At 40.8% G+C, this 25217-nt stretch overlaps 1 protein-coding gene across 5 annotated transcripts in view; it reads right to left on the bottom strand.

Moving 5' to 3' along the window:
- Positions 1-25217, bottom strand: part of ORC3 (origin recognition complex subunit 3) — a 75263-nt gene that overhangs the window by 41181 nt on the left and 8865 nt on the right. For 3 of the 5 annotated variants that reach the window (XM_005299700.4, XM_005299701.5, XM_065590171.1), the window contains exons 2-11: positions 22252-22306; positions 16155-16252; positions 13769-13913; positions 10547-10651; positions 8581-8735; positions 7131-7267; positions 3400-3559; positions 2354-2467; positions 1062-1195; positions 575-638 (exon numbers count right to left, since the gene is read on the bottom strand). In XM_005299700.4, the coding sequence (XP_005299757.1) occupies positions 575-638; positions 1062-1195; positions 2354-2467; positions 3400-3559; positions 7131-7267; positions 8581-8735; positions 10547-10651; positions 13769-13913; positions 16155-16252; positions 22252-22306 (1167 nt within the window). Of the gene's footprint in view, positions 1-574; positions 639-1061; positions 1196-2353; positions 2468-3399; positions 3560-7130; positions 7268-8580; positions 8736-10546; positions 10652-13768; positions 13914-16154; positions 16253-22251; positions 22364-25217 lie in introns of all 5 variants that reach the window. The other 2 variants (XM_065590170.1, XM_065590169.1) reach the window with 1 other exon arrangement.

Genomic DNA, 25217 nt, shown 5'->3' with positions numbered 1-25217 from the left:
CACTTATATCTAGCTCATTTTGTAAAACATTTATATTGGACATGCATCTGAAGATTTTAAAAGTGCTTTATAAATTAAGGCCCCAGTCCTGAAATTCTGTTTAGCGTGAGTGAACACTTTGTATCCATAGGGAGTCTGACTGATTTTAATGGAGATCTACACAAGGTACAGGAGCCCACATATGGAACAGCCTGCAGGATTAATTCTTCGTCCCTTGTTCTGGCAAACACTCCATTGAGTTTCATGGGTTTTTTTGCTTGAATAAGTAGTAAGAGTGGGTCCTAAATAATTGAGCCCCACAACCTCCCTGGTAATTATTTTACCCATTTTACAGATGGTAAACTCAATGCACAGAAAGGCTGAGGGACCTGCCCAACACACCACAGAGTAGAATTGGGACTATCATGTAGATCTAAAGCCCAGCTCTCAAATCATTAGACATGTTTTAGGATATCTACAAAATGAAAGATGCTACACAGAACCAAGTTCTACCTTAGTTTTCTATCCCTTTTCATGCAAAAAGATGGGGGTTTTGGAAGATTGTTCCTATCCCCCAAATGATTTTACACTTTACCTTTAAAAAACTGTCCTCAGTCAGAAGTGCAATTTGTTTTTCTGAGACTTGACTTTCCACATATCTGAAGTAAAAAACAAACAAAAATATTGGTATAATATAAAGTTACACAATACATATTTTAAAAATGGTGGTGGTCAGGATTCTGTTGGGTCTGTGGCCACTACAAAATCCTGCAGTTTAAGTTCTGGGTCTGCCATAACTTCTCAACTGATTAGATCATTTGTCAAAAGAATATGTTTCTACACGAAGGACAAGAGGAAAAAATGGATCTTTCAACAGAAGGATTTTACAGCAGATTTTACACAAAATAAAAGCTGCATTCTTTAGACAAGAGATTAAAGAATTTCAGAAGTAATTCACAACTGTCCCTGTTTTGTGTAATATACGCACATATAATTACACATTTCACAATGCTGTATTTACAAGTATTAAAAAAAATGCTCATTGAATATAGGACTGTTCAAAATATTTATTTCTCCTTTACCTTCTAAAAGATGGCAGGCTTCGAATGTTTTCACACTGATTGTGAGATAAAGAATTTACTCTCTTCTTAGCTTCCAGGAGCTGGCAGCACAACACACTGAGGGGCTGGGAATAGAAATGCTCCACAACAGACAGCTGAAAGAGACAATGCAGTAAAAACCTGTAATATCTATGCAGTTCACTTTCCTTGCGGTGTCCTAGCATTTAAATAAGCTAAGCAATTTATTAACAATTGCTAAAATGACATTTATTTAAAAATGTTAGAGTCTATTCAGTCAACACATCAGATTACATTAATAATCTTCTACTTTCCATTGTCACTAGAGGTGGTTGATTATTATTCAATGAATAATACAGGCAACCTCATTTTGACATTTTCTGCTGCCCATATCATTCAGTCAATTGCTTTTTGTTTTATACGAGATCTATAGCTGCTCAATTATTACTTGATTTATTTATTCTTTGAATAATAGCAAAATTCAGCAATTACATTAGGTATTACATAATTTGTTGGGTTATGTGACCAGGCCCAACCTCACAAATGCCAAAGCACCAAGTAAAGAGTGTATCATTTAAGGCACAAATGTTAGCTAGAATGCATTAAATGAAGCAACGGAACATGACAAGATCCCACATTTCACATATCTGATCCTGTAAACATTTACACATGTGCTTAACTATGCTACTTTGAGTTGCTCCCCTGACTAAGTGTGTAAGTGTTTGCAGGTCTGGGGCCTTACAGTATAGTAGAAAACATCCTTCTGACTCAATGCAATTTTTTTTGAAAGACTGCACCACAGTCATTCTGGAAAAAAAAAAAAAAAAAAGGTAGTAGTACAAAAACTGGGCAGGTATATTGAGATGGAAAGATTTTTCCTGTCACAAAATTCTTTATATGATTGACGTTTTTTTAGTATTAGCATGCAAAATTGAAAGGCATCAAAGAATACCTATACAATTAATACATACAAAATTTGTTTCTACCCTTTCAGGTAGATTCTCTTTTTTTGTTTCTAATTTTTTATTCATATGATTGTGCCACAGAATAAGCGGTTTCTAAACTGCCTTCCCACAATTCCTGCTAGCTTCCCAACAGCTTTCCCATTTCCAAAAAAAAAACCTATCTAGAGACCTGATTTCAGTTATAGTATTCAATGGGAATTTTGCCACTGACTTCAATGGGAGTAAAATCAGGCCATAAAAAACTGAGTACAAGTCTGCCGCCAAGGAGTAATCCTATTGCATTTTCACCACCGCCTATCTGTAATTGAAATTCGTCTTACTCCTGCTTACCTGAAATCCTTTGATAAAGTTCTGGACAGAGAAATCATGGTACAAAAATATGTTGATTAGAACTTGCAACACTTTCTCACTTAGTTTAAAGGGAAACTGAGTTGTCAGAAGTAGCTGCAGGAGACAAAGGGAAAAAAAATATTTCCTTGCTAAATGTTACCAGAATAGATTACATTTCAAGGTAAATGTAACTGCTAGTAGCAACAGCTAATTATAATAATGTTCCTTCTTGAATATGGAAATAGCAAAGCAGCGTTTGGTTCAACTCTCAGAATGTGCTAAAATTAAACTATATTAATGGATTAACGCATGTAGTCATCTTCAGCCAAACCACATTTATTTCCATTGCTGCAAAAACACACACACTTATTTAAAGCTTATGATTCCACCACATCCTGAACTTTATATTGTCTGATTTTAGTTATGTTCAAACTTGACATTAATTTTACCCATAATTTTTCAAATTATGAATGATAGAACAAATATTATAGCAGGTTTCTGGGACAAAACTACTTTCTGCAAGCATATGCAATAGTTCTGCTGGCACTCTACAAATGCATCCCACTGAAATCACACGAGCAAAGTGTCTGCATGATGGGACCTTAGATTTGGATAATTCTGCTCATTTTCAAGGGGCTGCAGAATTCACATTAAGCTGCAATATTCAGTGTAAATATAAGCGATGTGAAGCCATCCCTATTTAGAACTAAGTGAATCTTACTTCAAAGCAGCACTATAATAAAGGGGAGTGAATGAAAACCATATAGTTGTGTGTGCATGAACGTTAATACAAACGAGAAGTGAAGATATGTACTGAATAATTTCTGAATGTCTCCAACACGTGTGAAGAGGAAACTCTCAACATATGTAAGTGAGCTTAAAGACATGGGTATACAGAGACAATATTCAGAACATATGGCTCTCAAGAACAGATCCCACTTTAAAAGCTTCACACTAGTCTACTTTTAAAGCATAAGATGCTATGTATACATACACCATACTTGTACACATTTATTCCTCCCTCATTTATCTAGAAATGGAATTACCTTGTCAATTACTGTAGCCAGGTGCTCCTTGCAGGAAAGAGACTGGAAAAGCTCTATACACAGCAGAGAAGAAACAGAATGAGGAAGTAACCTGTGGATGATCATTGGAGACGTGGCAATTCCAAAAATGAGTACAAGAGGGAATTCATGTATGTGCTGACTAGACCACAAAGTGGGGAAGGAAAAAGAAAACATAATAGTTATGCGGGTTTCCCCAGCACCACAACCACAAGGCAACACAGTATATTCCCAATACAGCACTACTCTCAAAGGTACAACGTAAATAGACAGCTACAATTCTAACAAGAGGAGTTTTGATCTGGGAAGAAAATGAAAAGGGTAGAGCAGAAATTATAAGCACCCAAGGAAAAAAAAACAAATCAAACTGTATCCTGAGGACCAATCTTCAGGAAGATGCTTGTAAAACATCTGCTTTTAGTGTTACAGTACAGGAAAGGTTTCCCTTTGCTAGTTTTACCTAGCGGAAAAAGATAAAAGTCTATCTACCTACCATCACAACATTCCACTCCAAGGTGGATTGCCATCCTGTCTTTACCCACCTACTGACCCAGTGTTTCCGCAGAGGACTCAATAATGCCTACCGTGAACTAGGTGAGCCTGCTACACCATGGGACCTGAACCTGGTCCTTCTAAATATGCCTTGAAATTATTTTCATTTTTAAGGAACAACTTTAATAAATAGTGTTGAAAGGCTCACATGGATAAAAATAATTAAATGGGGAATGAAATTATTATTTACTCTTTGAATTGCAGTAGGACCTAAGGGCCACAATCATAGATCAAGGCCTGATTGTTTTTTGTGATTATACGGTGTCTAGCACAAAACAAAACAAAACAAAACAAGAGCCCCAAGACTTTAACAAGTATTGTAGTTTCCTTAAATAAAATAAAATAAAAAAATAAAGCAAGACATTTAGAATTGAACTTACAAGAAACCCAACTTTCTGAAAGTATGGAATGCAGTTAGATAATTCAAACAATTGTAACTTTCCACCCACATTAACATCCTGAGATGAACCAGAAACATTATTCATCTGAATTCCGAATTGCCGTATCAGATCTGACCAAAGTCCCTATCTTCACCAATCCTATCTCTGATAGCAACCAATAACAAATGCTTCAGAAGAAGGGGATAAAGTGATCCATAATTGACATTTACACAAATTAGAAAGACAAGGTGGGTGAGGTAATATCTTTTATTGGACCAACCTCTGTTGGGGAGAGAGAAACTTTCAAGCTACACAGAGCTATTCCTCAGGTCTCAGAAAGATACTCCGAGAGAAGAGCTCTGTGTAGCTCAAAAGCTTGTCTCTCTCACCAACAGAAGTTCATCCAAAAAAAGATATTACCTCACCCACCTGGTCTCTCTAATATCTTGGGACCATCACAGCTACAACACCACTGCATATTTACACAAATTAGCATTCCTATGGGAGAAGTTAATTCTATCTCCTAGAAAGTTTTGTGTTTGGCTTGTTTTTATCCTAGCATATCTGTGATTAATAAATATAATATATGAATAATAACACACACCTCTTTTTAAAATCTAACTAGACTCTTTGCCTCAAAAACATATTGTGGCAGTGAGTTCCACAGTTAATTATTTGTGGTGTAATTCATGTATCTTTAGCAGTTTTAAATGTACTGCTTTTTAATTTCACTGTTTATCAAGTTGTTCATGTGTTACGAGAAAAGGAAAATTGGAATGCCCAAATAGCTCTTTCTATATATACGCACGCAATAAGTTTTAGATCTACTATACACTCACTCACTTGTTCCTTCTCTAAAACAAACAATCCTAAAACTTCTAAATTTTTCTTTGTTTTGGAGTTTTTCCATTTCTCTTATCATTTTTGCCCTCTCTGGATCTTTTCTATGTCTAGTTCATTTTTTCTGACATGTGATGACCAGAACTGAGCACTGTGTTCAAATGAGGGTATATCACTGCTTTATAAGAGGTATAGCCTCTTCCCTTTTCTAGATTCATGTTATCCAAAACAGTGTTATACAATTTAACACTGCCCCTTAAAGTTCACCAATATATTAAATAATACTAGTCCCATTACAGATCTTTGTGGCACCCCACTACTAACTTTCTTCCCTGATGAAAACTGACTATTCCTTCTTTTTGTTCTCAACCTCTTAGCCAGTTTTCAACCCATGACAGGGCTTCAACTCTAATCCCATAACTATATATCATTTCCTTAGCCACTTTTTAGGAGGGATTTTTAAAGTTATATATAGCATCTGTCCCTTATCTACTATTCTGTTGGCTACCTCAAAGAATTCTAACAGATTGAAGAAGTAGGATTTTCCTATGCAGAAACCATGGTTTTTGTTTGTTTTTTTTAAACTTTATGTCATCAAGATGTTTTAACTCCATCTTTAGTATCAGGTAAATTAGTTTGTAATAACAAAGTAAAGTGCATTTGTCTAATTCCCAGGGAAATCCCCAGCACATTCTTTAAAAGATAAGGCACAACATTGACTGACTTCTAGTCCAGCAGTACAGTACCAGATTTTAAGGAAGACAACTTTTAATTGTACAGTTATTGCACTGACACTAGACTTCTTCTACGCAGGTCTTCCAGGGGGTACATCAACTCATCTAGATATTTGCCTAGTTTTACAACAGGCGACATAAAAAGCACTAGCAAAGTCAGTACTAACTAAAATTTCATACAGGCAGTGACTTGTTTATACTGTTTTATATATACCATACACTGAAATGTATGTACAATATTTATATTTCAATTGATTTATTGTACGATTACATGGTAAAAATGAGAAAGTAAGACTTTTTCAGTAACAGTGTGCTGTGACACTTTTGTATCTTTATGTCTGATTTTATAAGCAAGTAGGTTTTAAATTGGGTGAAACTTGGGGTTCGCAAGACAAATCAGACTCCTGAAAGGGGTATACTAGTCTGGAAAGGTTGAGAGCCACTGCTCTAGCAAACCACAGGACAAACATCCAAACTTATCTAGTGCTGGAACCCTCCCACTCAACTTCAAATATGTGAACTCAGCTATTCCGCATTAGACAGGCACCATGACAATAACCACCCCTTCAAGACTTCAGAACTCTGGAAATTAGGTAGTATTCTAACAGTTCATCATTTCTACTGCTAACAGTGCTTGTTTTCCACTGCCTGCTCACCTGCACCACTATTGCTATTCTCAAAATTTCTGATTCAGTTTTCCATCCTCTCCATGTCCTTGTAAAGGGATACTGCATGTCCCAGGATTTTACAATCAAGAAGAGATATGTTGTAACTCCAGAGTTAGCTTGGGTGATCAACAATGAGGTCTGAGAACCCTGTTTAGCCTAGCCTGGATCTCAGCAGCTGTACTGAGAAGCTGTACCCGAGTTATTGTGTCCTTACTGCTGCTGCACCCCCTCAACCACAAGTGTCGCTAGGACTTCTGGGGGCATATCCAAGGATTCTTTGTGCTGCATTTAGCTGAGTCACTCTACAATGCTTTTCCAGTAATTATGGAGAACCTCTCTGTCCTTCTGGGCATATGGGGAGAAACACTGGAGAACCATCAGCACTCAAGTGATCTGGCCTGCATTCTTGTGGCAAAGTGGGCAGGTTACCACCCCAAGCAAAAGTGATACCTGAGCTCCAGCCTTTAATTTTATGGCAACAACTAGAAAAAGTGGAAGGGAGTAAAAGAGCACCAGTCCAACACCTCAGGGCACATTACCTGCTGATAACTATGAAGTCCTGAAGTACTTTCGTTGTGAAACTTTCCATGTCCTTGAAGATAACCACAATTGGAGGAGATTGCCAGTGCCTGGAAGAGGAAGTTATTTTTTTGCTTGGAGTTTCAGAACCTGTTTTCTTCAAAGCCATTGTCCATATATTATAAAACAGAAGTTGGGAAAATACAAAGTAAGTCTCTTGTCTCCCATGTTATAACACTATTACCACATGGACAACTTAACCAAAATAAACAAAATTAGCTGTGTTTAAGGAACACATGGTACTTCTCTAACTGTGTACATCACCACTGTTCCTCTCCTGTGACCTAAATGAAACAGCTATAACAGAGAGTAGGTTAGAAAACTATTCTTCAACAAGGGCCAATCCGGCCCTTATCTCCGCAGAGCCCTCTGGTGTGGTTCCACTGGGCAAAGGGAGGGACAATTTGGGATGGGCACACAGATTTGCACCACTTCTTGTGAAGATCACAGTAGCAAGTCAGGCATGCCTGGGAATTGAAAAGGGATGAAACATCCTCAGTTGCACAGATTCTCTATTACTCTGTTTGAGGGGCTGTGCTAACACCATAAAGGCTATTCCAAATTAGGTTAAAGCAGAATCTGCATAATGACTTCCCAGCACTGGGAGCAGAGAGTAGGATTCTTTTTCCTCCTGTCCCTCAGAAGATCTCTCCTGTATCTCAGCTGAGATACTCAAGCTACTCGGGCTGGTTGCTAGAACATTTTTAGGTCCCAATTTAGCAGAGACTTAAGCACATGCGAAAGTCCATTTCTATTCAACAAAGCTCATAAATCCCACTGAAGTCAATGTAAATACAAAGTAATACGGAAAATTATTCTATGCTTTTTTGTCCAATTACCCAGTAGGAAACCAGAGGAGACCCTCAGAGTCTCAATAATTTTGATAAAATATTTGTGTTCCTAATTTTTAGTTTTTCAATAGTGAGAAAATATAAAACATTTGGAAGGTTTTGCTATCATTAACTGCCTGTGTAGTGCAGGCTTCAGATAGCTTGCGTAAAAGGCCGACTTAACACTGATCATCTGTTCTTTATACTTTGTTTTTCAAAACAAATACTTCAAGGATCTTGTCTGGAGAGAACAACATTTGATAGGAAGTCAGATTTGAGTTTTAAGCTTCCACTTCCAAAGGATTAGCCTAAAACAACCATTTTTTTTGAATTTTGAAAACACTTTCAAAAGTGACCTTTCAAAAAGATAGACATTAATATTTAATTAGAAACTGCATTCATACTCGTGAAAGAATACTTTTAGGTTCTGATGGTCTCAGGGTCAGGTATCACCTAGTACTAAATGAAAGACTAACTTTGCTAGTGTTTTGACTATTAGATACAAGACTGAGTCATGCAATTAACATTTTATGAGACTTAAAAGCCAGATATTTTGTAAAATGGCAGTATGAAAGCCTACCTTTGTTACACTCTCGTACCATTTGGAAAGAGAAGCCATTGAGCAGCGTATCTTTTTCTGGGAAATGTTAACACATTCCTCCTCTTCAAATGAGTCCACATCTACACAGCAGTCCATTAGCTGTCCCATCAGTTTCTGAAGCAGATGTTTTATGCCTTTACAACATAGAGGCACACAATGAAGAGACTCTCACCTAATTACCTAGAATTCTAACCCACACCACACCTATTTCCACCCCTCTCCCCCGATCATCCTGTTTTTGTCTTTTCTTCCCCTTCCCCAAGCTCACCCTCTCTGCGGAGCATTATTTTCAACTTCCCCAGGCAGCTCCCAAACCTCCATATATCAGGACTGCTGTGTATAACAATAGTTAACACTACTAGCTTGTCTGGTGGGGAAGGGAGGAAATCAAAGGGTCAGACACTGATCCTACCTCTCCCTCAGGCTTGAGCAATGCACTGTTTGTGCACTGCTAGAGTAACCTAAAGTTAGACTAAAAGGCTAAATAAGAGATCTGAGTACATTTCTTGGAGTGATTTTAGTCTTTTGAGTTTACAAAAAGTATATATTTGGAAGAAAATGTTATTACAGATATTCCTGATTACAGTAAAATAAGTTGCTATATGTACACATTGAAACTCATATACATAAAGCTTTACAGAACATAGATGATGTTAGGTTTTTCATAAAATATAAATACGTATCCATGAGGCCTGTTCTTGGCATTAAAAAAAAACCAAACCAAACCAAAAAAAAACACAAACCACAGGTGTCATTCTCCTCACTATGAAAATGTCTCAGAGACATGAAGTTGGTGGCTGAAAGAGACTAGGGTTTTCAGAGGGAGATTCAGTTTATAATCGAATATTTGCTGTGACAGATGCAGTATCTTTGGGGACCACTTACTAAAATTTATGAATGGTTTATATGTTTGTGCTCTAGTCTACTCTATGGAAGAGGGTTACTACAGCTCCTCCAGAAACTAAAAACTGTGTATTGAGGAAGGTGATTAAGATGAGTCACTGTAACTAAACAACTCTAGAGAAGTACAACCCTTGGGGAGGTTTGCATATACTAGTTCCAACTGGGTGTTCCAGAGACTCAAACTAAGAAGTGGCTTTTGATATAAAAAAACTGAGCTTGAACTGACACAGGTTCTTTCTTTTGATTCAACAAACAGACCCTGCTGAAAGGTTGGAAAAATTTTGGCTTACTAGGGTCCTGGGTACTATAAGACTGGTGGGTGACTCCTGATCTGTTTAGTGTGTGTTTAAATCCGTTTATTGGGGCTCTCTCTCGCACACAAAGCTTTTGCCCTAAGAATAAATGTACTTGCTTAGAAAGAGCTGTTTGGATTACTGGTAAATCACACCTGTCATGGCACTTGGAGAGAAAGGTAAGCCCAGGTGCTGGCCTTAAGGCAGACTGTCTTGCTGCAGATGTCACATTGTATCGAACATGGCTATACAGCTGTAAAACCCCCGGTTAAAAAAGGGAATTTGACAGAGGTCCCTTCCCAGAGACAAGTGATGGCTGGAGGCTTGACACCTGATTGGGCACCCTAGAGTGGACCAGGGAGGGAAGAATACAGGTGAAGTTACCCTGAAACCATGATAGTTATTACATCTACTTCTTCCCGAGGATTAAAGTAAGAAATGGTTGGACCAAATATAAAATTATTAAAAATATCTTAAAATATGCAACAGCTTTATTTCAAATTGAACAGGATGACAAAGATAGAATAGTTTCCCACAAGAAGTGGTGGAATCCTCATTATTTTAAACAAAACTGGACATAACTAGAAAATGTATTGCAGAGAACAATCCTGCATTGGCAGCAGATTGGACTAGATGGCCTAAAAGGTCTTTTCCATCCATAATTTTTATAATTAAAAAATATAAGATAGACTTTATGGTTAATGGCATTCACCATTTGAACAGGTTGTTAAAGCTATTACGTTATATACCTGGGCATTCTTTGGCTTGCAGTGAGACTACATAAGGAGTAACGTTATCCTGAAGAACCTCTGAGAGACTTTTAAAAGTCACGTCATGATCTGTAACATTTACACCTAGAAGGAAGAAAAATCAATACTGGATTATCCCCGTTTATTATCAGAATCACTGAATGAGAAGATATCCCAAATAGACGAGAAAGAGAATAGTGAAAAAATGACAGGTCACCTGTAAGTTATGAAGAAAAATTGTATTCAGAATTCCATATTAGTGATGGCTGATTAAAATCAATGGTATCACAGATTACTTTCCCTCTCTAGAGACAGCAACAGAAATATCCCTCAAGCTCCTTCCAGAAGGAAGGAAGGTAAGGAGGCACCTGAGACCTAAATATTTCTCAGTTATTTTTTTAACAGTGGTTTGATTCCTGCTGATGTAATTCTGCATTGGATTCCACTTAACAAGCTGTCAAGAACACTCATTAGCAAGAATGAAGAAAAGCCAGTTCTTTTGTTATTCAGAATTTTGGAGGGATGGAGAAAGACAACGAACAAGTCTTATACTACCACTATACCAGATCTCAGAACTCAAGCAGGTTTTATCATCTCTCTCTCCACCACAACCTCCAAAGAGTCTAAAGATTAGTGATGTACACATTAGATTTTTAAGGGGAAATTGAAACAGCTGCTTAGTTATTTCTTTTATCCCCACTTCCAAGGACGAAGGACTGGAACTCAGAAGATCTGAGTTCAATCACCAACTCTGCCATAGGCTCCCTGGATTTATGTACAATGGGAACATTTTCTAACCAACTGTAAAACTGTTTCAGCTAAACCAAATTTTAAAAAAAACACACCAGATAGAACCATAGCACAGACCTAATTTTAGGAGGACCCTGAGAGTGGGGAAGGTCCTAGAACCCAGGCTCCAGCCCGAGAGTCTACACTGCAATTTTACAGCCCCACAGCCCCAGCCTGAGTCAGCTGACACAGGCCAACCGAAGGTATTTTCTTGACATGCAGACATAGAATCACAGAAGATTAGGGTTGGAAGAGACCTCAGGAGAGCATCTAGTCCAACCCCCTGCTCAAAGCAGGACCAACCCCAACTAAATCATCCCAGCCAGGGCTTTGTCAAGCCGGGCCTTAAAAACCTACCCTAAGGGCAATATCCTGGCCCCACTGAAGCCAATGGCACACTCCCATTGATTTCTGTGAATAAAATCCTTGCCCAAATATCTCTTTTTCCCTCACTTCCTCATTTGTCAAAAAGAGAGACAATATATACAATTGTATCTAATGTTAAAAAAGCAACTTTAGACTTGAGACTAAGGCTTATTCACCAAAAGACTCCCCCTTTTTTAATATAATGATCCCCATGAAGGCTAAAGGCCTGTAACAGGATTAGCACCCGCCTCTCATGCATGCCTCCATTTCTCTGGCCGATAGTGCCTGCAAACACAGTTCTTTTCATGGGGGTGGGGGGGGAAGGACACACACACATCTCGTGGATGGCCCCCTTTCTCTTGGTTAGGTGCGAGCCTGCTTTTGGTTTTTTGTTCTTTCAATGGGGTGGCACCCTCCTCTCGCAAGCGCTCCCGCCCACCACCCTGTGGTTCTCTCGGCTGGTCTTCGGCAGCTCAGCCCTCCGGCCGAGCCACACACGCTGTCCCCCCTTTCCAGGGTATACAGTCCCAAATTCTTATTCCGGCTCTGATATGGGGCCGTAGCTCTTAGGCTTCTTCCCAGAGACACTGCCTTCTTCTGACACCTACCCAGGGCCGCAGCCCTCCCTGGGTTCAGTCTTTAACCAGACCAGCAGGACCCATCTCGGTACCCTTGCCTGCTCTGGGCAGGTCCTGGTCTCAGTCCCCCGGGCTCAGTCTGCCTGCACTGACCTTTTCATGGTCCTGCTGCTCTTCTATCCAGCCAACCAGGCACCCAGTCTTTGGCAACCTTCCTTGGGCTTGGTTCTGCCTCCACAGTGAGCTATCCAGGGACCTGCTGCTCAGCCAGCCAGCCAAGCACCTGGTTCTCCCTCTTCAAGCTCCAGGCAGGAACTGAAGGCTGCTCTGCTGCTTGCCTTTTATCTGGCTCATCTGGATCCTTATTGGTCACTCAGCAGCCTCTCTGACTGGCCGTTCTTCTACAGCCACTCTAGGCTGCCTGGAGGACTTCTCGCTGCTCTATTCTGGGACAAGGTGATGCAGGGCTGCGAGGCCTCCAGACCTAGTCCAACCTGCCACAGAGTCTCATAAATTCAGACTACCGTTGGTAATGTAACTCCCTGGGTACTGCATTAGCTTATATGTTTTGAGAGTGCCCCAGTATCAAGAATTTCTCTTATGAGGTGGGTCAAAGGACCAGTTTGATATTGGATGCTAAGTTGAAGCCCTTCTCCTTAAATTTCATCCATGGATATATTCCTGATACCTGGAGGTTACCTGGTAGCAAAGCAGCATGGTCCCAGTGGTCAACACTGGTAACTAAAAAAATTAATCCTGAAAAAATGGAAAAGTCAATCCCCACCAAACACTGATGTGTAGCTAGCTCAGTGATATGGCTGACTTTGCATCTGACAGATGACTCACATTCTGCAGAAGCGGAATGTCCAAATAATTCAAAGCAATTTGGGCTGACTTTTTAAGAGGTCTATGAGTATAGTAGCTCTTTAAGGTAGATATCTTGCTTCCCCTCCTATCCCTGCTCTTCAATCTAACCTCTTTACTTACTTTGAGTATTATGATGAATCTGGTGTTTTGGTATATTTGTTGTATTTGGAAAAATAAAAACTATAAATAAAAAATAAGGACAATATTTGCCTATCTCGAAGGAGGATTGGGAGAATAAATTCATAAATATACATGAGGCACTCATATCCCATGGTAATGGATGCCATATTAAAAAACCAAGATAATCAGACAAACCACACAGCACGCTGGTGGTAGAAATGGGAATAGAAGCCAAATGTTCTGATGTCCACTCCCTCCTATTGCCTAAGGCAAAACCTATGGTGGAGATGCTCTCACACTGTGCCTTCATACATATGAGAAAAACAAGAGGAGAACTAAAACCAATACAGCTTTCCTCTGATTCTTGTCTGTTAATGTTTCTGAAGTTCAAGCTGCTTGCTCCAATAGCTGGAAGGCTCCAAATCAATTTCCTTTGATCTTTAATCTAATCTAGAGATTTGACAGATGTATCACAAAGTGTCTTAAAATACAAAAAAGTTACCTAGGACAAGAGCTGCAGTAGGAATTTCACTGGATTTCATCCGACACATCCATTCTGTCTTCTTTGTTTGGAATTCAGAGTAAGATTGTCTCAGAAAACTTATTAGGTTATCAAATAATTGTTTATTGAGTTCTTCTTGTATTTTCTAGAAAACATATAAACACACACACACAGCTTTTATTATACATAGGTGGGGAGACACTGGAGTCCCCCTTTTCCCACTTCCCTCGTCACTTTACTGGTTGTTAAAAGCCCCAAAGCAAATTATCCAGGGTCCAATTCTAAATTAATATTCTGTTTTTCTGCCAATTATGACCAGAGTGTATAATTTATTAGGTGGCAGAAACAGAAGTGTTGATTTCTGTTTTCCCTTGATGCTTTGATCAAATATCTCAATAGTCAGGGATACTGCATTGTTTAAGTATGTTGCTGCATGACAGGTTGAACAGTAATTTTAAAAATGATTCAGGCACAGAGGAGAAAAAAAATTTATTTAGCTATGAAAAAGCAAGTGACCTCTGGATGTACAAAACAGTGCAATTATTTTCTGGCAGGATGTCCATGCCTACTCCTCTTATTCCCTATTGTCTTACAGAATACCTACAAGCATTTTCTGTGTGAATTCTACAGTTACACAGGAGAGTCAACATTCAATTTATTTAAATCTAAACAGAAAAAAATCAGCTAAGGAAAGTATTAGGCCTAAATGATGAAAAAGTATCTTCCGCCAACACATGCCTTATTTGTCACCATTCCGCTACTCCCTTTTATCCTTGAAAAATTATTTTCATACTGGGATCAACGTGAAAAAAATAATTTAAAAAAATCAATAAAGACAGATATACTTTTGCAGTATTTTTCTACTTCCTTCGATTATCAAACGTGTTTATTTGTGGTTCTCTACCTCCAGCCCAAAATATTTCTTCTGCTGGAATACACAGGGAAGTTGTAGTCAGGTTTAGGAATATCAGAAAACGTAATGGACAGATGGTTTCACCTCTACCAACCAAAACCTAATCACATACTTCTTACAACAAAAATCACTTATGGGGTTGTCTTTTGGGGCTGTGACCAGCCAGCTGCTGCCTCCTCTGAGCCTTAGGCATCTTAACACTTTATTTGCTTTTTTGACCACTACTGCACATTGAGTACACGGTTGAATTTAACTGTTCTACCAAGACCCTAGAGCTGAGTGAATAATTTATTTTTTGATTCAGTGGTCGAACAAAAAAAAAAATCACACACACACACACACACAATTTTTTTTTGCTTTGTTTCAAACCAAAACCTGAATTTTTGCATTGTTTCTCCCTCAAATGAATTTTTTTTTATTCTGGTTGAATGAAACATTTCAAACATCATCTCAAAATGAAATGTTGAAATGTTTAGTTTAGAAAAATGTTAACAAAAAATCTGACTTTTTCAGAATTTTCCCCAAAAACTATTTGTGGAAATCGATCTGCATATTAATATTAATAATTAATTAATAATAATGAGGTGCATGGAAGCAAGCCCTGATTTAAACATATCTCTTTGGTAAACACAGCCAGAAAAGTATAAAACCCCACGACCTATCACTGCTTTTATGTTTTTAGTCGGTTATATTAAGTTCACCACAGGCTGCAAGTTCTTCTTTAAACGCGGAGGGAAGTGGGGGAGAGAAACAGGTGAAGAGGGAAGGCTAGTAGACAGAATATTTTCTGGGATTGCTTTCCCTCAAAAAAATCCCACCATAATAAAAATCTCTCTTCATCTGCTCCATCTTGCAATGTTAAACTTATTAAAATGTTTTGGGCTCCTAATTATAGGCTACTTAATTTTATAAGGCCTCAAGTAACCAAGAGGTTGAGGAAACATTTTATTTTTCCTAAAACGGCCTGCTTCATTTGAGGTGGTTATCATTATAGCACTTCTCACTGGTATATAAAAGACACTGTTGACACCAGTTCACCAGACTAAGCGCTCAGCCATATTAGCACGTGTCCATCTTCCATTCACCAGCGTGCATTCTAATCCAAAATGGACCTTGAGATGCCCTATACCCCACAAAACTGAGGTTTAGAGCAGCCTAAACTTCACTGTGGGTTAGAAAACACACAACTGGATTAGAAGCAGACAGTGGCAATACACCATCAGTAAGGTAAGGAGGGGAAGCTTATGCATCAGAATTGGTATGTGTGTCATGGTTAGAAACAGTGTACCAGTGGTGTTTTTTATATGTTCCTCATGGAGGTTTCAGTCTCACTCCACATTTCTGGCTCTCTTCCTGCCTCAGACCTTTCATCTTTTCTGCAGGTAAAGGAAATCACTCAGAAAAATAAGAACAAAACACCAGAATTGATTTAAAATGTAAAATGTATAGTTAGTATTAAGTAGCAGGACGCACCTCTGTTTCAGAATTGATCTGCTTCCATAACAACTGACAAGTAGCAAATCGAAGACCGCTGTCCTCTGAATCATTTTTACCTTCACTAAAATAGTCAGCTGGAAAAATACAAATAAAAGGCAATCATAATGGTGTTTATAAAAACAAAACTTTTTTTCACAAGCAAACTAGACAATGGCTGAAAAGGAAATCTATCCTCAATCATAATAAGCCATTATTTGTCTACTAACTGCATGTATCTCTATCAGGTAGGCAGAACAAGTGAGGGAAGTATGTCGAGGCTGTTGCCAGAAGGAGTTGGTGAATGAGCTGACTTTCACCACTGGTCCCAGATTGAGACAAAAAGATACATAAATATATACAAACATACATACCTAGCTCTTATATAGCACTTTTCATCCACAGATCTCAAAGCAGTTTACAAAGGAGGTCACTATCATTATCACCATCTCTAAAATGCAGGAACAGAGACAGAGGTGACTTGCCCACCTCAGCCAGCAGGCCAGTGGCAGACCCAGGACTAGAACCCAGACCACCTGAATCCTTGTCCAGTGCTCTTTCCACTACACCAGGGGTTCTCAAGCTTATTCTTTCTGAGGCCCCCTCCCAATGTGCTATAAAAATTCCACAGCCCACCTGGGCCACAACAATTGTTTTTCTGCATATAAAAGCCCGGACCAGAGTTAGAAGCAGGGCAATTGCCCAGGGCTCCAAGCCACATGGGGCCCTGCGAAGCTAAGTCGCTCAGGCTTCGGCTTCAGCCCCGGGTGGCAGGGCTTGGAGCCCTGGGCTTCAGCCCCAGGCCGGAGGGCTTTGGCTTTCTGCCCTGGGCCCCAGCAAGTCTAATGCCGGCCCTGCTTGGCATATCCTCTGAAACCTGCTCGCGGCCCCACAGTGGGCCTCGGACCCCCAGTTGAGAACCACTGCGCTAGGCCACCCTGCTTGGCAACCATCCACATCCTGCCTTGCAGCTGGATAAACTAGCATTGTCTCCCTTATTATAAATATCCCCCTTCCCAAACTGTCCAACTTGTTTCAGTCCGTCTCACAGTCCACGCAACCAACCAGCCATGGGGTCTTCCACAGTGCCTTGCAGTAGGCCTCTGGTCCCCCTCCATTATTCCACAGTAACATCAGGTCTATACTAGAAAGGCTTTGCCAGTATAGCAATGCCAGCAACCTCCCAGTGGAGATGCAGTTTATACCAGAAGAAACTAAAGAACTTGGGCAGGGACCGTCTTTTTTGTTGAGTGTTTGTACAATGTCTAGCCCAAAGGTGTCCTGGTCCATAATCAGGGCTCCTAGAATGGCATAATACAAATAATAACTTTTGCCACTATATCTTATTCCAGTTCCCCAACCGGGAAAAGCACATTTGTGGTGATATCACAGCGTTTACATTTGCCAACATACTTATGTCAGTTGGGGGTGCATGTGATTTTTTCACACACCTGACATATGCTAGCAAAACTTTTAAGTGCAGACCAGGTCTAAGTTTCTGGTCCCCATCTCCAACCTTCCCTCACCTCCCTGAACTTTAAAGTTAATAAGCACTTCTTAAATATCAGACCCTCTTTGTTAGCAGTGTCCTGACGTCTCTCTGCTGAGACATTCTGCACTCAGCTTCCTAGATGCCGTTTGCTACCCCGTAATGCCGGCCCTGGCTTTTATATGCAGAAAAACAGTTGTTGAGGCAGAGGCGGGCTGTGGAGTTCTTATAGCATGTTGAGGGGGTCTCAGAAAGAAAAAATGTTGAGAACCCCTGGCTTAGAGGACAGCTAACACTACGTGGAAGGGTACAATGGCTGACGGTTATATAAACAGTTCAGTTAACTGTCAGGGCATGCAGGATTGAATACAATGATTAACTTTTCTCTTTGCAATAGCAAAGACATGAAAACAAAAATAAATGTTACAACAAAACTGTAAGTTCCCTTTAATAATCAGGTACTAAGCAATCAGCTGCATTCTAGTCTCTAGAAATTACTCCTCGGGGGATTCTGCAGGACTGCACGCCCGCAGAAAATGGCAGGGAAGCAAAGGGAAGAGCATGGCGGCAAGGGGGTGACCACGGGTGCAGTTTTTTGGGGGGGATTGTCCCCCCTCCAAACAGAGGCGAGGCATGGGGGGGGCACACAGGGTTACATGCCACTTGCCCCCCCCCCATTCTATAAGCCCAGCTGAAGGAAGCTGTCTCTCCATGGCTCCGCTAACTCTGCGGTTGAACGCAGCCTCCTGGATCCCAGTGCCAGTCCTGCTCCCCTTCTGTGTTCTGGAAGCCTTCCTGTTTTCTATTCTGTAAAACAGTGAGTGCCCGCGGTGGGGCTGGGGGAAGTGAGGGAAGGGGGGATGAGGGGATGGGGAGGGAAGAGACAGTGGGGAAGGAAAGGGGTAGAATAGGGCAGGGGGAGGGAATGTGAGAGTGAGGGGGACGGAGAAGACAGGGGAATCATGGGGGGGAAGCAGGAGCCCGGCATGCAGCGTCCCCTCAGCAGCAGCTGGGGCTCCCCCGTTAAGCAGGCCCATTGAACCCTCACCCTGACAAGCCCGACCCCTCTACACCTGGACCCCTCCGACAAGCCCCCACACCCAGAACTCCACCCCACTGATCCCCAACCAGCTGCACTTGGACCCCACCCCATCAAGCCCCACTCCCCCAGCACCCAGATCCCCCACTGAGCCCCCCACACCCAGACACCCTCCCCCCAACCACCTTCACCTGGATCCCCTGCAGAATCCCATTGCCCCTGCACCCGGAACCCCACAATGAACCTCGTTGCATCCAGATCTCCCACTGAGCCACCCACATCAAGACTGCCCCACACAGAAACCTCTCCCCACACACCTAGATCCTCCCCACACCTGGATCCTGCTGGGCTGAGCCTGCCCACCCACACCTGGTGCACCTGGCGCAGAGGGGCACGGCTCTGGAGCAGGCCCAGCCCTTGCACTGTGTCAGGGTCAGGTGCAGCCTCACTGCGTGTACCGGGGGAAGTGGGAGCTTCACGGTGATCTCCCACCTCAATGCAGCCAGTGGCCTGTGCTCCCCACTGCCATGCTGGAGCCACAATTATTTATTGACAAATAAAATGTGCATAATTTTAAATTTCTTGGCACATAATTCCCTTAGGAGTAAGAAATGAATCAGCTGGTGCGCCTGCAAATGTATCACTACTGGCGATTAATGGAACCCCCATCAAAGAGCTCATTGTTTACCTACACCAGTGGCCTCCAACCTTTTTACGCCCAAGATCACTTTTTGAATCTAAGGGCAACTCAGGATCTACCCCGCCCCTTCCCCAAGGCCCCACCCCATCCCCAAAGCCTTGCCCCGGTCACTCCATTCCTCCCCACCCCCCGTCACTTGTTCTCCCGCACCCTCACTGGGCTGGGGCAGGGGATGCGGGCTCTGGGCTGAGCCTGAGGCAGGGGGTTGGGGTGCAGAAAGGGGTGAGGGGTGCAAGCTGTAGGAGGGAGTTTGGGTACAGGAGGGCGCTCCAGGCTGGGGCAGAGTGTTGGGGTGCAGGAGAGGGTATGGGGTGCTGGCTCTGGAAGGGGGCTCAGGGCTGGGAGTTGGGATGCAGGAGGGGGTACGAGGTGCTGGCTCCAGGAGGGGGCTCAGGGATGGGGGTCGGGGTGTGGCCTCCCACTGGGCAGCACTTACCTCCAGTGGCTCCTGATCGGCAGCGGGCGCAGCGAGGGTAAGGCAGGCTCCCTGCCTACCCTGGCCCCACACCGCTCCTGGAAGGGGCCAACACGCCCTGTGGCCCCAGGGAAGGGAAGACGGGGGGCACGTGGCTCCGCGCGCTGTCCCGCAAGCACCACCCCTGCAGCTCTCCTGGCCAATGGGAGATGCGGGGGCGGTGCTTGCAGGCAGAGGCAGCACGGAGAGAGACCCCTGCCCTCCTGCCCCCAGGGCGGCAGTGGCCGCTTCCGGGAGCAGTGTGGAGCGGGACAAGCAGGGAGTCTGCCTTAGCGGAAGCCATGCTGTGCTGCCGCCGGAGATCGCGATCGACCAGTTGGTGACCACTGACCTACACTAACAAAGCCATTTAAATGGCTCCAGGATCCTTTGGTCTTGCAAATCTATAATTTTTTAGCTTAACTAAAAGCAACACAAACCACCATGTGTGTGTGTGATCATACCAAAATTATTTTGTTTTTTTTCCCTCCAAGTGTCTAGACAGCAGATGCTAGGTGCAAGTGTGCACAAAGATCTGGTCCTGAGAGATGTGGAGTACCAGCAATTCTAGCTGAAGTTAATGGGATTTGAAAGTACTCAGCATCTTGCAGGACTGGGCCAAAAAGCTGAACATACAAACGAGAGAGCACTACCTATTTCTTAGGCCTTAATAGACGTCTGTGCATATGCATGGCCTTCTCTTGCACTTATAAATGCATACCTGGAGTCCATTTTCTGAATAGCCAGAAAGAAAGGTAAACAAAATCAGTGTCTTAGACTGAGGGACAGACTTACAGGTATTTAGGTGCCTAAAGATACATCTCAGGACCTACTGGGATTTTCAATCAGATTTTAATAGGATTTTAAGTCCCAATGGGCATTAGATGCATAGGCACTTTTGAAAATTCCACCAGGTACTATATCTGCATCTTTAGGTACCTAAACACTATTAAAAATCTAGTCCTGAGTAGATAATGGAAGAAGGGGATGAGCCTGTGCACACATGCAGTGACCAGCCAATATTTTTAACAATGGCCAGATCCACAAGATGCACAACTAAAAGATGGAGAGCTGATTTGTATATTTGACGACTCCTGGATTCTTCTTTTCCTCAGAGTTAAAAACAAACAAAAAAATATGACTCCTACTCAATTAAATTGCATCTTTTTAATCTGAGAATGTCATCTCCTCTAGGGATGTGGCAATTAACTAGATATTTCACTTAAACCAGTAGCATGTTAAATCTCCCCAAAAAGATATTTAAAAGATTATTCTAAACATTGATTGGTTTACAATAGCAAAATTAGTTAACGTTTGTATTAAATTTCATTGAACTATTCCCAAAGACAGTGATATTGCATATTGGCTGCTAAATTGGAGCAACATCAGTTTTAGCAAGATTAATTTAGCAGAATGTTAACACAAACAAAGTTTTCAGTAAAAGAAAAATTCTACTGTGATATCCCAAGTCTATCCCATGATAAAATCCAATCACTGTCTTAGTTATCTAGTAGTGCTCCGTACTGACAGTTAGAAAACTTAGGTTAGACTTCCCGATCTCCTGGGGTTTCAGACATGCCAGGCCTGAAAATCATTTTGGATTAATTTTAAAGCAGGTGTTACAGTATATCCCTCTGGTGATAAAAGAGTCTGCAGTGTTTTCCAATGAGATTTAAAATCTGGTTCATTTTTTTTTTTTTTTGCACTCTTCTTCATTCAAATTGTCACCGTTTTTGACAGCTCTGGGGCTAGCAGGGATTAGGAGTGCTGCCAAGGCAGCATGCTTAACCTGGGAGTAAGGACAGGACATCTCTTGAGTTGCTTTCAACAGGAACTGAGCAGCACTATTCATAGGTCCAAGGGGAGTCAGTCTTGTCTAGTTCTTCTCAGATGGTGAATACTACATGGGGGCTGACGGATGGGAAGCATAAATAATGAGGAACAATGGACAAGAACATTAGAGGTACAAAGGGCTTTTTCCTGACCTCTTCCTCACCAAAATCAGATAAGCAAAGTGAAATATGATCGGCATGCTGAATAATGCATCATTTCTGATTAGGTAAGAATATTCAGTGCCTATCAATGATGGTTCTCCTTTGATTTATCAGTTATTGTTTACTGGCTTGACAAAATACCAGTTTATGACAGTATGGAGAAAAAGTTTTCCTGAAAAAAGATTTTTATAAAGATGAAGAAGGCAATGAAGGCAGAGCGCTGGAGATGAAGAAATTTCATAGCAGTTAATAACTAGCTGGGGTGCTGCTGCTAAAGAGATGACAGCTCTTCAATATTGTGTTGGCATTGGGGAGTAAATGAAATCCATATGTGGGAATTACAGAATAAAATCAGAGTTGAGGCTTATGGGATCAAGTGATCCTTTCTAAAGCATAGCAATATATATCAAAATACACTAACCTGTTGATGAAGATATCCTTCTCTTCTTGGAACTTGGTTTAAACACAAAGCAGCCCTAGAGAGTAGCAAGCAAAATGTGAACTTCAGAGTGAGTTTCCATCTCATCAGAATTCTTGAGGCGCACAGGGAACAAGCAGAAAAAGACAAATATCTCAATGTTCTAATAAAACAACATTTGTTAATTCTGAACTGGCCTTTCAATGTCTTAAGGACATTAAGATTCTGTGATTGCAGCAATGGAGAAATTAGTCCATCTGGACTTTCACTTCTTCTTTCAAGGTGGAAACCTATGGAAAGTAGTATACCCCTTTTGTTCTTTCCAGAGCTCAAAGAATCATCTCTGATCCTTGGGCTGGAGTTTTCTACCTTTCCATAGGTTTTTAACTCCATCTACCAACCAACGTGTTGTGACAAGAAATGTGACTAAACAGTAATTAATAAAGTGAAGAAATGAAAACAAATCAATTGATTCACAGAAGAGCTACTCTTACAACACTTTAAAAACAAACTTAAGGATCCTGAGACTAAGCAGTAAATTAATTATACTGTATACAAAGAAGAGTAGGATACAAAATTCAGATATTGAAATAAGGCAGAAATCAACAACCATGGGCAAATCCAAATTGCTAAAATGAAGGTTAAAGATTAATTTTTCTTCAGTGGCACTGTTGAGATGAACATTTAACACCTATAACGTATCTCTAAGAATTCTTCAGATTTTAGGGGACATACTTTGTTCACTGAAGTATATACTTTGACAGTAACTACAAATCTAATATAAAAACACTATTAATAAAATAATGCAAACAAATCACAGACAGCTAGACAGAACACTTGGCATGGAAATCAAACGGAAAGCATTCTGTGCTGTCTTTTACAGTAATTGTCTGTTCACTGCCAATGGATATACTAAATTTCCCATTAGTATTTACTAATCCCTAGTTGGTAATTATAAAGTTCTATTAGCTTTAGGAGAATATTTTAAAGATTTATCAGTTTTGACTTTGAATGATGATATTGACATGGGCACAATCAGGCAGATCTTACTCCTGTGAACAGTCCCATTGAGTTCAAGATTACTCATGTGAGTGAAGGATGAAGGAGCAGACCAATATATCAGTATGATATACAGTGACTCAAATATTATATGTATTTACATTTAGGGTCTGGTGTATTCATATGTCATGCAAATTTGCAGTCACAGAACTTGCAGCAGATTCTATCCCTTGCTGAAAAATTGTGCTCCAAAATCCAAGATGTAATTTTTAAAAATTAATGTTTCTAGCCCAAAATTGTGAAGATAACCTTGAAAATGTGAATGCAATGTTGTCTTCCCAGCATCTACAGAAAACTTGAAACACCAGTTCTGCTCCATTTGTCTCATTGAGTTAACTCCAAAACCTAAAGATGGCATTTAAATGTCAATACTACTAACTATTACACTGTTGATCATCGTAGCAGAAAAAAATACAACAGAACAAATCATCAACAAGGCTCTGGTAGTAAACCACAAAGATGCAAACACTAAGTAAGTACTAACTCACCTTGCTTCCTAAAACTACATTTGCTATAAAAAATGATACGAGCTTTTCAAAACACAAAGAATTCATGGGTATAACTAAAACCTTGCTTTACCACAAAAGAAAAACTCCTGGGTCTGGAGGGATCTATGAAGACTCCGGAATCTAGATCTGAAAACAATCCCTCTCTCACCCCCATTTCCTCACACTTCTCTCAACTAGTGACATAGAACACAACAGGAAACAATGCAGATACTTTAAGACAAAATGGAAGCAGGTAAAGCATGTCTCATAATAAAGTAAAGAAAAAATACAAAACCTGAAGCTTTCATTTATAGATTATAAAAGACACAGGCTCTGCCTATAGCTGGAAAGTAATTCAAAAAAGTTTCCCACTATGGCTAATACTTAGGGTCCTACCAAGTTCACGGCAATGAAAAATCTAGTCTCCCCCTGTGAAATCTGGTCTTGTGTGTGCTTTTACACTATACTATACCGATTTCACAGGGGAGACCAGAGTTTCTCAGATTGGGGGTCCTGATCCAAAAGGAAGTTGCAGGGGGTCACAAGCTTATTTTAGAAAGATCGTGGTATTGCCACCCTTACATCTATGCTTCCTTCAGAGCTGGGCGGCTGGAGAGTGGCAGCTGCTGGCCAGGCGCCCAGCTCTGAAGGCAGCGCCCTGCAACCACCAATGCAAGAGTAAGAATTTTAGATGCTGATTTGTTTAATTACTGCAACACCCTGGTGTGGACATTCAGAAATCAGTTTAAGAGTGCCTTATATTGATTAAGCTAAATCAATTTAAGGCACTCAAACAGATTTAATAAAAATCAAAAAAATTAAATCTAGAAGGGACCATCATGATTGTCTAGTCTGACCTCTTGAATACCACAGGCCAGAGTTTCACACAGTAATTCCTGTGCAAAATTCTACGGCTTGTGTTATGCAAGAAATGAGACTAGATGATCACTATGATTTAAGAGTATCCACACCATGAAGATACCCAGATTTAACCAAACTGGACACTCAAACTGTATGCAGACTTTCCCTTACTGGGAGAAATAGGGCCTGAGTCTTCTCTCACTAGTACTGGCGTAAATCACCATCCATTAAATTCCATGAAGTTTCACTGGCATAAAATTGATGCAAGCAAGTGAATAATCAGGTTCACAGTGTTTCCCTTCAGGCTATCCTGAAAAGGGTACATAAGGAACTTCAAAAGAAGGCAGAAATTCAATCGCACACAACACCTCAGTAATTTCACAGTGATTATGAAAAGTAAAAAGCCCTGGAATTTGTGATAAAGCAGCAGAATCCACCCTATTAACAATTGGAATTTCCTCCTCATATTTATAGATATAAGATTACATTTATAAATCATCCATGGAAAAGAACTCAAGGGAATAGCCTCAACAAAGCTCTGTGTAGCATTCATGGGCTTCT

The sequence above is a fragment of the Chrysemys picta genome, chromosome 3, assembly GCF_011386835.1.
Source record: "Chrysemys picta bellii isolate R12L10 chromosome 3, ASM1138683v2, whole genome shotgun sequence".
Classification (NCBI taxonomy): Eukaryota; Metazoa; Chordata; order Testudines; family Emydidae; genus Chrysemys; species Chrysemys picta.
This window is presented reverse-complemented; position numbering and strand designations above follow the sequence as displayed.